Source organism: Vitis vinifera, chromosome 8 (assembly GCF_030704535.1).
Source record: "Vitis vinifera cultivar Pinot Noir 40024 chromosome 8, ASM3070453v1".
Taxonomy (NCBI): domain Eukaryota; kingdom Viridiplantae; phylum Streptophyta; class Magnoliopsida; order Vitales; family Vitaceae; genus Vitis; species Vitis vinifera.
In genome coordinates this window covers 20630437-20645110 of record NC_081812.1, presented here as the reverse complement: position 1 = coordinate 20645110, position 14674 = coordinate 20630437, and the positions used below count along the sequence as shown (strand labels likewise).

The 14674-nt window shown below is 34.9% G+C and overlaps 1 protein-coding gene across 2 annotated transcripts; it reads left to right on the top strand.

The window, feature by feature from the left end:
* Positions 1–926: 926 nt before the first annotated feature.
* On the top strand, positions 927–14402 carry LOC100853352 (pyruvate kinase 1, cytosolic). Of its 2 annotated transcripts, none has more exons than XM_019221665.2 (16): positions 927–1114; positions 1871–1967; positions 2044–2141; positions 3592–3747; positions 5609–5686; positions 5780–5869; positions 6112–6192; positions 6774–6842; positions 7801–7890; positions 10248–10392; positions 10478–10566; positions 12160–12255; positions 12350–12417; positions 12524–12623; positions 12741–12797; positions 13996–14402. In XM_019221665.2, exons 1-16 carry the CDS (start codon positions 1046–1048, stop codon positions 14146–14148), a joined length of 1536 nt encoding a protein of 511 aa, XP_019077210.1. In that variant the 5' UTR covers positions 927–1045; the 3' UTR covers positions 14149–14402. The 2 variants fall into 2 exon arrangements, with proteins under 2 accessions (XP_019077210.1, XP_003632737.1); XM_003632689.4 differs by having other exon boundaries at positions 929–1114; positions 5780–5911.
* The last annotated feature ends 272 nt before the right edge of the window (positions 14403–14674 follow it).

Here is a 14674-nt window from a genome sequence, read left to right as displayed (position 1 = left end):
GGAACAACTTTGGTGTCTTGGCCAAGGTGTGTGCTCGCTTCTGTTGACGACTTTGACCGTGGGCTCACAAAATAGATGGTGCTGCTTATCAATCCGGGGATGTCTCTGTCTGGAAGGTGGTTGGCCTTGGCCATCATGTGCCTATCCACCCTTGCTTGCTTGGTACTCACTAGTCACTACCTCTCTTTCCCAATATTCCATGTAAATCCTATTGCTTTTAATGTATATTCTAGGTGTTTAGGCATTTGATAAAAATATCAATTTTTTAATAAATCTCATAATGTTTGGAAATAAACTAAAAAAAGGTTTTGATAGTGTTTTTTGTGATATATTCTATAATAAAAAGGTGATATTAAAATATATATATATATATATATATCATTTTTCAAAAATTATTTTAATTAATTTTTTATATTTTAAAAAATTTATCAAACACCCAAATTATATATATATATATATATTTTAAGATTAAATTCTTTCCAAAATAATGGGTTGTAGAGATCAAGCTCCATAAGATCTGGTTTGTGGGACATGGTCTACAGGTCTGGGCCCCGTCTCATAGGTCCGTGAGCCGAGCTCACATCAAGTAATAAGGGTCAAGAGTGAATAAAAAGATCCATAAACTCCTAGTATGGGTCAATGGTTGGTGGTACTTGATAAGGGCGCTTTGTGCAAATTTGACTATTAAGAGAAGTTGCTCCCATAAATCTGATTCATATACTCATACTTGAATTTTTTTTAATGATTAAGCAAAATTTTGACTCTAATGAATTATTAACCGATTAATATTTTGCCATTCAATGATTAAAATAAAATATTTGGGTGGTAATCATGATTTTCTGATAAAGGGTTTCTAGGAATAGGTGTTGTTTGGTAATTTTAAAGCACATCCCACCTACCCAGTTGGCGGCTTCATAACTGGTACAGTAAACCAGAAGAAAAGTAGGCACAACCATCCACAAATTGCTTTCTTTCTTCTTCCTTCTTCCTTCTTCCTTTCTACTTACCCGCCAAAAACCCCCCTCTCTCTCTCCAGCTCTCCACAATGCAAGGAGGACATTTGGCGTTTGAAGAGCCTGTTCGCCTCTCCTCCGTTCTTACTCCTTCTACGTTCGTAAGTCTTCTTTCCTTATTTATTTCACTTCTAAGAAAAACTGGTTCTTTTTTTCTTACAAATTTAGCAAGTAAGACAACTAACTATTTGTCTTAGACTCAGAAACTTCTTGCTTTCTGGAGTTATAAGTAATTTTTACACTCTGGACTCCTTTCCTTGTGCTCATTTTCTTAGCAATTAATTACTCTGGAATTTCGGTTGCATGATTACCTGAAATCTAAATCGCAAATGAGAAGTGCTAAAACCAACTCACGACCATTCATCATTTGGGGCTGTCGTCCAAAATCATTGGAAAGGCTGTGTAGCCATGCAAAATTTGGGTGGTTTTGAAAGGGTTTTTTATTTTATTTTATTTAGTTTGGTTGTCTTATGATTATTAGCGTAGATGTTCAGTAATGTCAACGCTAATGAGGTTCAGATATGGTGCTTAACAGTACCTTATCTATTGATGGTAAAGGAAATTCACTGTCTAATTTGAATTTTTAAGTTGTTGGGCACAAATCTCTTGCCATCATCAGTTATTGGCTGATCCTTAATGAGTTGCCCTTGATTTTTTTATCCATGAAGGGTGTGCTATATTTGCACTCCATTCTTATCTTCCCCTTGCTCCAATTGTTACTGTAATAATGTAAAATGAAGTAAAATAAAACAGATACTTGGATGGAAGGGTGTGAAGTCAATAGCAGTGCCCATTCATAAATGGGATTTTTCATGTTACTGGACTTCTGTGTTAATGCTGTTTGAAGTGCCTTGCAGAGCTCTATACCATTACTGACCAAAATTGTTGGAACACTTGGACCAAGGTCGCGTTCAGTTGAAACAATTGAGGCATGTCTACAGGCAGGAATGTCAGGTATTCTGCATATATGATTTTTTGTATGCATTTCCGATCATAGGTTAATATTCCCATTTGTTTTTTATTCTGCCAGTTGCACGGTTTGATTTCTCGTGGCTAGATGGGGACTACCACCAGGAGACTCTTGAAAATTTGAGGATAGCTGTGAAAAATGTCAAGAAGCTATGTGCTGTAAGTAATAGATTAAAGAATTTTCTCACTCTACAAATAGGTACTGCAATTGAGTTAACTTAGGAAGATAAATCCTTTTATTTCCCTTCTATTTTCTGTAGTGTCTTTTTTTTGGAAATTTTTATTTGAGTCTTTTTTTTAGAATCTAGAATATCTTCTTTGTTAGAAACTTTAGTTACAAGAAGTTTCCTAAAATGAAAGTGTATTTTTTAAATTTTATTATTCAGAATATTTGAAATTTTTAGGAAAAAAATAAGTCTTTTAGGGGTTTTTCATGATGTTATTGGGTTTTTGGAGGTTTTCAAAACCTGTAAATATGTAAAACGAGATTAATGATTGGTGATCAAATAATATTAACTTCTTGCATACCTTGGGATTTTTAATGGTGAACTCCATTGCTTTTCTTATGGCGTAGGATAACTCTTAGATGGTTGTCTATAATCAAATCAGGTGGGTTAGGCTTCAATATTTCAGGATTTTGGAAAATGGAATATGAACAAAATTATAAGGGAGAAAAAATGAAAATAAAATATTAAAAATGAAAATAAAGAAGAAAAATAGGGAACCTAAGAATCTTACTAAGGCCTTCTGGGAGTATCATCTAGAAGAAAGCACTAAAGTCTCACCATTGAAATTTGTAAGGTGTGCAAAAACTTAATATTTATTTTTCACTAATCATTAATTTTGTGTTTTATCAATTAACCTCATTTATACTCTAAAAAATAAATAAAATTATGAAAATTTTCTCCCACATAGCCCCATGATATGTTCTTTATATTTTCAATTGTCTCAAGGATGATTAATTTGTGGCAGAGTGGAGTTTCCAGTCTAACATATTTAATTCATCTTGGAATGCTTAGTTTGCTTTTGCTTCTTGAGGGGCATGAGCATTTCAGTTTGGACTAAATTTATAAATTTTCAACACTAAATTACTTCCATGTGAAATTTATTCCAGTGATAAGACGACTTCTTTTAGATTCTTATGTTATTCTTTACATAATTTGCATGAATAAAATATATTCCTTTGGCTGTTGGGTAAGCCAGTTATCACTTCACATCATCAAAACCAGATTCTCCCTTTGATTCCTGTCACATATCTGATTGATTTAGAATAGACCCCCCTTTTTTTTGGTTTGTTTGGTTTTGCTTCTTAGAAGTGAGTAACTCATTGGGAATATTAGTGGATCCATTGTTGTTTCTAACCAGTTTGTCCTAGATAATGGTTGTCAACACCTTCACCTGTCAAACTTTGGGGAAACTTATTGTTCTTAGGTGCATGAGCTGAAGTCTCCATTTTGAAATTTTGTATCTGTTCTAGCAATATTTATTAGTTACTTGATGTGAGAATAACAATTAATCTCCTTTATTGATCTAGTTCTTCAATGTTGATTTATATTATTACTTTGATTATTTTTTTGGTTATGATCAAATTTCAATCTATCATTTTCAGGTTATGCTAGACACAATGGGTGCAGAACTTCAAGTTTGCAATGCGACTGGAAACCCAATAAAGCTAAAAGCTGACGATCATGTGACAATAACTCCAGATGCTAGCAAAATCCCATCAGCAGAGGTCTTACCTGTTAACTATGATGGACTTGCTGAGGTATTTTTTCATTTGTGAATAACATTTTCGGAAGAGTTAATCAAACAGAAATAAGAATATACTTGAGGCAGATCCTGTTATGATTTTGATGATAATTTTTCTCTACATGTAGCTCAAGATCTTTTTTCTTGTGTTTCATATTACATTGTATAAGTTGCAAGTTTCCATTTCAATATTTATAAAGGTAGAAGCTAACCTTCAGGTGGAGGTTAGCAATGTCCTCAGATTCTGTCATATGGGATATACCAGACTCAGGAGTACTCTTCTCAATGTTAAACTCACCTACCCATTGTTCTATCACCAAATCCAGCATTGGAATACATGATATACATCATAATCATTGGTTTTCTTATAATTTTGTCTAGGTGTCTTTAACTTTTAACTTCAAGGGGACATATATTGTAATTCAAAAACTAAGCCCTATTTGGCAAGCTTTCTGACAGCCTAAAATCTTTTCTTGACTGTTAAAGCCCTTTAAGAATCACATTAGCAGGAGATTTTTGGAGCTTAAAAGCTCTTTCCAATAACATTAGTTATATTTTCCAGAACTAGGTAGTTGAAAGCTGAGATTATGCAGGAGAAATCAGTTTTAATTTTAAGAGCACAATCTTTTCCTCAAAACTATGAGCAAATGTTGTATCCAAGGGTGCAAAATTTATGGCAGCATGACAAGACTCTGAAAGATTATACGCAAGAGTTCTATCAGTTGACATTGAGAAGCGATTTGGTTGAAACTGAAACCCAGCAAGTCAGTTATTATATACTTATATCCATGGTCTCAGATTGGCTATCCAAGATCAAGTGAGCTTCCAACATCCATATAAGGTTAGTAGTGATGCTTATCAACTTGCTTTCAAAGCCTACTCTTATCAAGGTTTTCCAAGAAATCTGGACCTGAGGGTAGTAGTGCAACAACTAGTGAAACAAATAGTATTACTCAAGGAGGACGGACAACAGTCCCTGCAAGAACAAATGCCACAGGTGGAAGAACAGCTCAAACACAACAATGCTCAAGGGAAAAAATTGATAAAGTGCTACGGAGGTGCTGACTCTGTCATCGATCTAATGAATGCCCAAAGAGAAAGCTTGATCTTCAATTTAATTTTGTAGAAGATCAATATAAGAAGCAAGAAGATAGGCCCTTGCAAAATATTGCACAAGTTTGGAGAAAATGTTTATGAGGTGGCACTTTCACAAGGTTTAAGCATTTCTTCCATATTCAGTGTATCAAATCTTTATACTTTTTATGGAGGTTTACCAAGAGAAACATATGAGAAGAAAAAGCAAAGGACTGGACTATAAAGAAGTTGAGGCTGTTGAAAGGGTAACCAAAGTACGAGAAGTTAAAACAAGAGTAGGTTCATACTTTAGGTTTCTTGTCCAGCGGGTACGGAAACCAGATTGCCAAAGTTATTGTTTAATTTATATGAAGAAAGGGTTGATACAATCAATTGAGAGAATTTTCTGATCATTAATTTATACTTCAGGGTCAAAGCATGAATATACCTCAGCTATGCTGGTGCTGTCAACATGCCTCCTTTTTGGTTGTGATGAACATCCTCATAGAATCATTAGCAAGCAAAAGATCAACTCCATTCAAATTGCTATGCTTATTTTTCTCATTCTTTGGCTGGTTATATATCTTTATAGTTTGTTTAGTAGGCAGTCTTGGGTTACCAAAAATATACTCTTCCCAGAAAAACATTATTTGGTAACCATAGCATCTTTTCTGCTTTGCATATCTTGCATCTGGCATTTCACCCAATAGAAGCATTAGTGCCTTGCAAAAGTTGGTAATTCCCCTCATCTCTCTGATTTCTTTTCCCTGTTTAATCAATGGTTTTTCTAAACTGAATTACAGTCAGTAAAGAAAGGTGATAGTATTTTTCTTGGGCAATACCTCTCAACGGGAATTGAATCCACCTCTGTATGGCTCGAGGTAATTATAATTTGTGCTCTTTTCCTTTGCTTATCTCAATCCCTGGATTCAGTGGCTTAATCTCATGTGCTAGTTGTTTCAATTACCATTCAGGTTTTGGAGACCAGGGGTCCAGATGTAATTTGTCTTGTAAAGAATAGTGCCACTCTTGCAGGCTCTATTTTCCCCATGCATATGTCCCAAGTTCGTGTCAAGTTACCCACTTTAACAGAAATGGATAAACAGGTATATGTGGTTCGTTTTTAACAGGGTAACTTTACAGATTGAAGGTTATGCTTTCCCTCAAACAACAAGAATCTCCGTTTTATGCTGACAAGTAGTTACTATATTAAGATAAATGCTGCATGAAGATTCCTATTGGCTGTTAACTATGAGATGCTGGGCATTGATTCACCTTTTTATTTCTTGATCTGAAATTGTAATAGGTCATTTCAAATTGGGGATCGCGTAACAAAGTTGAATTTATTGCACTTTCTTACACCCGACATGTAGAAGATGTGCGAGAGGTCAGTTCTTGTCTCATGCTTGGACTGGGAATTATTGTTGAAAAATCCAGGTTTAATTCACAAAAATTCATGACAGATTTGTTCTTTACTAGTGTGTAATTTTGATTTCCTCACTAAATTAAGATTATGAATGATCTATTATAGGTGACCAATTGGTAGTAGCATTAATGTTTCTTCAGACTGATGTTTTACCAGATCTAGCCCAGTTTCTAGCTTTATTTTCCTTAAGCTGCTCTTATTATTCTAATACTTATGAAAAATTGATCCAAATTCCAATAGCCACCTAGAAGCACCAGTGAATATCATGTTGCTATAGACCTAACATAGATTTCAGATTGTAGCAACTTAATTCCCTATTCTTAGATGTTTCCTAGAAATATAATTTGCTATCCAACTTCCTAAAGTATGTTGAAACAGATCTTAGATATAATTTCTTCTGAGGATATATTTGAACATTTATAGCCATTGATATTTTACATATGAACTTACCTTGTCTTGGATTATGTATTCTTATCAAATGCTATTTTGATGATAAGATGCAACTCTATGGCTATTCTCACATATTCTTTCTTTTTTTGCAGCTCAGAGCATTCCTTAAAACACAAAATCTTAATGAAACTCAAATATTTGCCAAGGTTGAAACTCTGGAGGTGAGTGAACACATTGATGAATTGTAGTTACCTGAGGGAAATCCCACCTAATAACAATGCTGTATCTTTGTTACTATCATGATAATTATTGTTTGTTATTACTTGTCACCAAGCACCACTATAACCATCTCCACTTCCTTCTTCCAGCTTCACCCATCGATATTGTCTCCACGCCTCATTACACCCAATATCCAGCAATCTACGACAACCACTTCACATAACAACCATAACTAGCATTAACATTGTCAAATTACACTGCCCACACTGAACCATTATCTCCAGTAACCATCTTCAGAATTAGATGATGGTATTTTCTTTAAAGAAAAATCAACAATGAAGGAGATTATTGTAAAAACTTTCTGATTCTTAAGAATATTGGGAGTGCAAACTTTTAGTGATAGAATTTGGTTGATTTAAAAAAGAGAAAGAAAAATTATGAAGCCACAAGTGTTTTATAGAGAAGGCATGGCTGGTTTAATTTAATTTGATTTTGAAGCAAAAGTTGTTCCAAATATGAAATTTGGATGAAACAAATGTTAAGAGGATAACAGCAAAGTGTTTTCAATGGATGAGAGGTATAGTTGAAAATTAAGACTTGTTTTTAGAGAAGAAAATTCTGGCAAGAAAATGAGAATTATTTTCCTTACTAGTGAGATGAAGCAGAAATAGGGCAAAATAGTTTAAAAATGTCTCAAATGGTCATATGCATATTTATTAAAATGAGGGTAACATTAAGGCAGTGACATGCAATTCATGCAATTCTTTTCTGTCAATTTTCCAAGTGGCATGTCATTAGACAAAATATGAGTGAAGTAAAGAAATGTAATGGAGGCAATTGATGTGTTCTTTAAGTTTGGGGCTGTTCAAAATGGATCTTATTATTATAGTTTTCTTCAAGTTCTCCGATTTTTTAATAAATGAACTGATTATCTACTTAATTGGTCTATGCTTTTTCCAGGGTTTGAAACATTTTGATGAGATTCTTCAGGAAGCAGATGGTGTTATCCTCTCTCGTGGGAACTTAGGAGTTGACCTACCCCCAGAAAAGGTCAACATTGTTGCCTATTTGGTGCAATTATTACTATTAACTTAGCCCTTTATTATTGGTTTCCTAAAACTTCATTTATTTATTTGTGATTTCTTGTTCTTTAATTGGTAACAAGGGCTCTCCTCAACATGAATTGCTTCCTCATTTTAGTGTGATACAAGCATGAGGGACAAAATTTCCACCTAGATAAACCTACAATTGCATAAAGCATGGCTACTGCAGAACAAGCTGCAACAAAATCACCCACTACACAATCTTTTAGACGAAAAGAACATAATCTCCATCATACACCCACCAATTCTTGATATAAATAATTATCCACAAGGATACTTCACTATCTAGTTTCCTATTAGCTACTTAGTGCTTACATGTATTTCCTCTATCCACAATCTCAGCAATCTGCCCAAAGCAATGCATGGACACCACCATTGTCAAACAACTTGTACAAAAAGTCAATGAACAACCATACAAGAGTGGAGTTTTAGACTTAAAATGCTACAAAAACCAGAGAACATACAGGTTTTGACATCAGAGCAACAGTTGCAAAGGCCAGTGTTCCAAGGGCCTGTGCTTCCAGGCTTCCCAGTGTAGTATGGGTTGGTGGAGCTCATGATCGGAGCAAGATAAGAGGAGGAGAATAAGAGTGGAAAACTTCAATTAATGAATTAAGTAGGGTATAAAATTAGAAGGATAATCAACCTCTACCAAAAGTTTTGAGGAGAAAGCAATACAAGGATCACATTAAATCAAAATGTGGATCATCCTTTTGTTCCTGAGTTAAAAATAGAAGAGAATGAGATGTTCCTTGATGAATCTTTCACCTCATCTTCCTCTGTACATCCATAAATCTTCTCTTTTTTTACATAAAGACCTTTGTGACACCTCAACATCTTTCCATTAGTGTAATGAGTGAATAAATTATTGCGACCTAGTCTTTGAATCTTTCAGAATGGTTAACATCATGAAATGATCCACTCTCTATTCTGGAATTGAATGTGTCCTGCTTTGTCATTAAGTTCTCTCTTGTTATAAATACTTGCTCTTTTATTATTACAGGAAGAAATGAGTTTTGTCTTTCTTTCTATTTTCAAGTTGTGATTTATGGATGTGTGCCTTGCTTCATGGGTTTGTTCTCAAATTGTTAAGCAGAATCAAATTTTTTGACAAAGTAAATAGTTAATGAAGTCGGCATGCATACACATTAGTTTTACAGCCTTACATTACTAGGGTTATTAGACCTGGAAAAGTTTGATTATAACCTTCCAACTTATCAAAGTGAAGGGCTTTAGTTGGCCAATGTGCTTAGGTTGGTTTCCAGTCCTTTGTCAGCTTCAGAGGTTACCAATGTTTTCACAAGTTTCTCTAAGTGGATAAAGCACCAATATGGACTCCACTTAAATTTTTATAGGACAAGGGATTGCCTGTTTGCCCCTTTTATGCTTTTAGATGTCATAGCCAAGATGTACAGTAAGGTCTATTACATGGACTTCTTGAATTACCTTGGATTACCTGTGTCAATATGGGTGTCATGGGTACAGTTATAGGATACATGCCCAATGTTTTTGCTGCTGTGTTTGTGTACTGCAGCTTGCAAGCAAAATGTGTGCATAAGCTGGACCCATTTTTGACACTTTAGCTACCATACTCAAAGGATCAGGAGATAAGATAAATTGCTTCTACTGATATGCACTCTTTGAACTGAAATAGAGCATATGAAGGGTACTCCTCCACCCTGTATAAGTTCTCTACAGGACAAGTACTGTTTTTTTATCAGTTTGTATGTCTCTGTGAAATCACCGATAAAATAACTGGATATCTCTATCCAATGCCTAAAACATCCAGTTTATTTGTATTGTATTGATGACTTCTAGAGTAACCTTTAAATCCATCAACTCTGTGTTGATGCTTAAAAATCTACATTATTTTGTTATGCCATTCCTTATACTCTAACATGTATGCACGTATGGATATATAACTCTGGATATGGTTGAAGCCTGTAACAGTAGGTGCTGCATGCATTTGTGGATGCATATGTAGCTTGAGGGAGAATTTTCCATATGAATTCCCCATCATTATGGATAGCAAGGTTTCTTTGGGCTTGCTCTACTAAAAAAAATTTGGCATAGGCCCTTCATATTTACTTTTCAGTGACTTTTATAGTGCAAGTGAAAGACTATACCATGCATATATATAATTAAGTCATGGTTGAGATTTTACTGGCAACATTTCCTATCCAAAAGTAATTTTAATGACATGGAAGTACAGGTTGAGAAATTTTTGCAACTAATAAAAAAAGAATTCTACAGAAGTATTAGCACTGCTTTGATATTGTGCACTTTCTGGTGTCTCTTCTGCAGGTTTTCTTGTTTCAGAAGTCTGCAGTGCATAGGTGCAACATGGCCGGAAAACCAGCCATAATTACAAGAGTGGTTGATAGTATGACTGAGAATCTAAGGCCAACTCGTGCCGAAGCAACTGATGTTGCCAATGCTGTTCTTGATGGTTGGTGACTTTTGCATTTGAACATTACTTGTAGTTAGTTTGGACCACTTATATTAAATCTCTTTCTTGTTGTATTTTCTATTAGGGGCGGATGGTATACTATTAGGCCCAGAGACACTTTGTGGCCTATACCCAATTGAAGCGATACAAATTGTGGGGAAAATTTGTGCTGAAGTAAGTATTCACAACTATCAATCTGATAATTAGTTCCATAAGTAAATAAACTATAGAATACTCTTAAATCTAAACCTAAACTGGTGAAGATGATGTAATAATAATAATAATAAGGAACAAAGATCATCATCAAGGATTTTATAAAAATATACAACAGGGATTGACTGGTATGCAGAAAGAATCAATTAAAGCATGGGAATGGCATTGCACTTCTATAACTAAAACAAGATCAGCATTTGCCCATGCATATTAAGCAGTATACTTTCTTTCCTAGAAATGACTTGCTGTCCTGAAAGTGGTTTTTTTTTTTTTTTTTCTATTATTTAAAATTTTAAACTATAGAAAATAAACTACTGGCACTGCTTCCCCACTTTTCCAGGTGGTGGTCCCCTAATCAACATTGTCTGTGACTTAGAAGAGAAATAGAGGCTAAAGTGAAGAGAGGGAAAAAACATGTCTTATGGAAAAGGAAAAAGAGAAACTCAAGGCAGAATCAGAAAAGTAATTTCTTAGTTTCTTCCTCTTATTAACTTGCTTTTTAAAATACTTCAGCTAAAATACAAAAATATATTTTGTCATTCGGGGCATTTTCTGGTAAAAAGATCCTAATGGAAGTTGATGTGGTTCAAGCAGATTCGATCCTGTATAAGTTGGACTGATTATTTTACTGTCATCTTTCTGCTAATTACCAATTTGAAATTCACATGTATCAAAGCATATATCTGATCTAGAATGTGGATATTTTGCATTTTCTTGCTAAAAGTCAGAACTAAAATAAGTAAGTTTGATGCCATGGAATATATTTTAAGATTGATTTTTTCATAAAATTTGTTGTTTTCTGAACAATAAAATGATAATGTCTCACTGATTGAGAAACATGGAAAGAAAATAATACTTCCAAAAGGGACTTTCAAGGAAATTTCATATTTCTATGAAGAAAATAGTATTTATCATCTGAATCAAGCAGAAATTATCTGTTTGCCAGAATTCAATCAATGATTCAATCACACAAGAATGCTTTGCTACAGAATTTGAGCGCTGAAGTTTTGAGTGCATCACTTCATTTGTTTCTGTATTACCTATAGCTATACATTTTCACTTCTGGAGAAATCCATAAGGTGCTCCCTAGGTGCACGATGATATGATGACCACTGTTTTTGGCAGTAGAATCAGTGTTTCTATGTATCTATTTTTGTATGGAAAGGTCATGATACTTCTTCAAAGAGTTCTAGAAATACATCTCCATCCATCTCTTAGTTTAAAAGAACATCTCTTGCCCTTTTGTTCAACTATCACAAGTCACAAGAAAAAGAGTTCAAGATCCCAAATCCTAACTCTCCTAATGAACTTTCTCATTGGTAAATCATTGTTAAAACAAATGCAATAATCTTCTTGCCAGTAGCATAAACTACCTGGGTAATGAAAACCTTCCTTGGTCAATGCATGATATTCAATCCCAGTTAGTTGCATCAATGATCACAGCAACATCTGTTATCTAAAAGATGTTCTTCATTTGTACTAAATACTAATTTCTTAGCATGCCATACTTTTTATATCAGTGCATTATTCTCAATAAAGGGCTCCATTTTGTAGGCTGAAAGTGTTTATAATCAGTCCCTTCATTTCAAGAGAATTGCCAAACATGTTGGAGAGCCCATGTCTCATGCAGAATCTGTGGCTTCATCAGCGGTACTTGAGACAACCATCACTTATCATCAAAGCTTTTTATCCTCTTTGAATCTTACCAAACAACAGGACTATAATGGTTTGTTTCTTTTCAAAGGTACGAACTGCTGTCAACGTCAATGCTGCAATGATTGTTGCATTCACATCCACTGGAGGAGCACCTAGGTGATATTTTACATGCTTACATTTAAAATCATGTTCTAAACAATAGGAGATAAAAGATTAAAAAAAAAAACGGAAATCTCTGGCTGAAGTTGGTTTGTGATGATAGGTTGATCGCAAAATATAGGCCACCAGTGCCAGTGCTTGCTGTTGTCATTCCTCGTCTCAAAACAAATTCATTGAAATGGACCCTCACTGGAACACTGCAGGTACCCCAAGCTCTCCTGCCCAAGTTTTAGGACTACATGTTTGTTACAGATGTTTTCAAACTCATCACTGTAAGATTCAGAACTTAATTTCTTATCAGTATGCTCACTATGTTGCAGGCTAGGCAATTGCTTAGTGTAAGAGGAGTTCATCCCATTTTGAGCAGTCCTAATGTGGTGAGCATTTTATCGCCTTTTTTTCTGCTTATTTTGTGCTATGAGACTGTAGGGTTATTAGATCTAGATTTCAAGAAACTAAGCTAATTTCTAAGTGACTCAGCCTGCAAATTGTTTATGTGATGTTCCCTCGTGGACCATACGGTCACTAAAGGGGACATGGATGATTGTTTTCAACTCATGCTTTATTAGTAACTAGAAAAGAAAGCTCAATATCCAATTATTCGCATTCAATTGCATGAACTGCGTCTGACATTCAGATCCACATAGGGCCATGCCCTCATGTCTTTTCTTACTGCCTCAACCGAAATTATTTTCTACCCACATTGGGCTATTTTCTACTTGTTTTGCTCAAAATTTTGTTGGCTGAAGATATATTTGAATTTTGATATCATGCGTAATCAATTTTTTTTTTTCTGGAAATAGGGAATGGCGGTTTTGGTCAGTTGCATGACACTATATTAGTGATGTACACATCAATGTCTTAAAAGTGATAATCGCCCTCATGTAGGATTGCATTACAAGATCTTCACTGACTGATAAAGAAATTAATCTTCATTTTTTCCTCAACTCCAAATATTCAAGAAATAATTGTGCTTTATGGTTTAGATCAGACAGACTAATTGACACCTTGTGCATATGTTATGAACGGGTCAAATATGTTTTTTTTTTTTTTTTTGATAACCGAGAAACCTTCAATGGCTAAGCCCTTAGGACTTGTCATGGGGATCCAGACCTTGGGGTGTTAACCATCCCCTAAAAACAAGCACGGGGAAAATTCAAGATATCATTAGTGGTAGAATTCGAATCCAAGACTATGTATCACTTACTGAAACCACACTTTCCAATGTTCGCCCTAACCAACTGAGTTTCCTAGGTGGGTATGAATGGGCCAAATACGTCGGAATTCTCTGATGTTCCTCTTTTGGAAAGGATCTGCAAATTACTTTACCATTGTAGTTTGATAGAAATTCTCTTCAGGAACTAATTGTCCCAAAGTAAGAGATGGAAGAAAGACGGTTCAAGATGTCAAGACAACTTAAATCCCAACCATTTTCAGTTTAATAGGGACAATGAATGCCTCCTTAACTGAAATAATTCACATATTTTCTCGCTCCTACTTGCGCACCTACCTGCATAATATAGAAGTAAATGTATTTTCAACTTGTTTTATGTTCCTTCATTTTTGTATCTGCAGGCTACTTCAGGCGGCTCCAGTGAAGACTGGGGATTGAAATTCGCCCTTAACCACTGTAAATCCATGGGATGGCTTAAACATAATGACAGGGTGGTTGTCTTCCAAAAAATTGGTGACTCATCAGTTGCCAAGATTGTTGAGCTTCAAGATTAGCCCCCAATCCCTCAACACTCTTTACCAATCTCAATCCAATTTGCTTGCTTTCCGGGGTTTTGTAATTTACCAGGCATCTTATCTGAACAAACAACTGGGCTTTGCTCCGGTGTCAGAAAGGGGGAATGCAATGGCAATCAGCATTCTCTAGTCCAAAGTTAGAATTCATTTACAACAGAACAAGAGTTTATTGTTTATTCAATATACCTTTTCGTTTGGGAATAAACATGAATCGGCATGATTTGCTGTCTAAATCTAGGGGGAAAATAATCTAAAGCAGATAAATTAACATACCACCAATTGCACACTCTTAACTTGAGAATTTCATTTCTTCTGTCACAATATCAAACAACTGTTTAAACAGATCATTTCCAAACCCTTGGGAGTATCGAAAATTATAACAGACATAAATGAAGTAAGGCTATTTCAGAATCCTTAAAGGATTATGGAATTTGCAGTGCAGACCATGATACTCCCCTCTTTACGATCTGACTATATTTCATCTTCCTCAAAGAGATCACGTTCA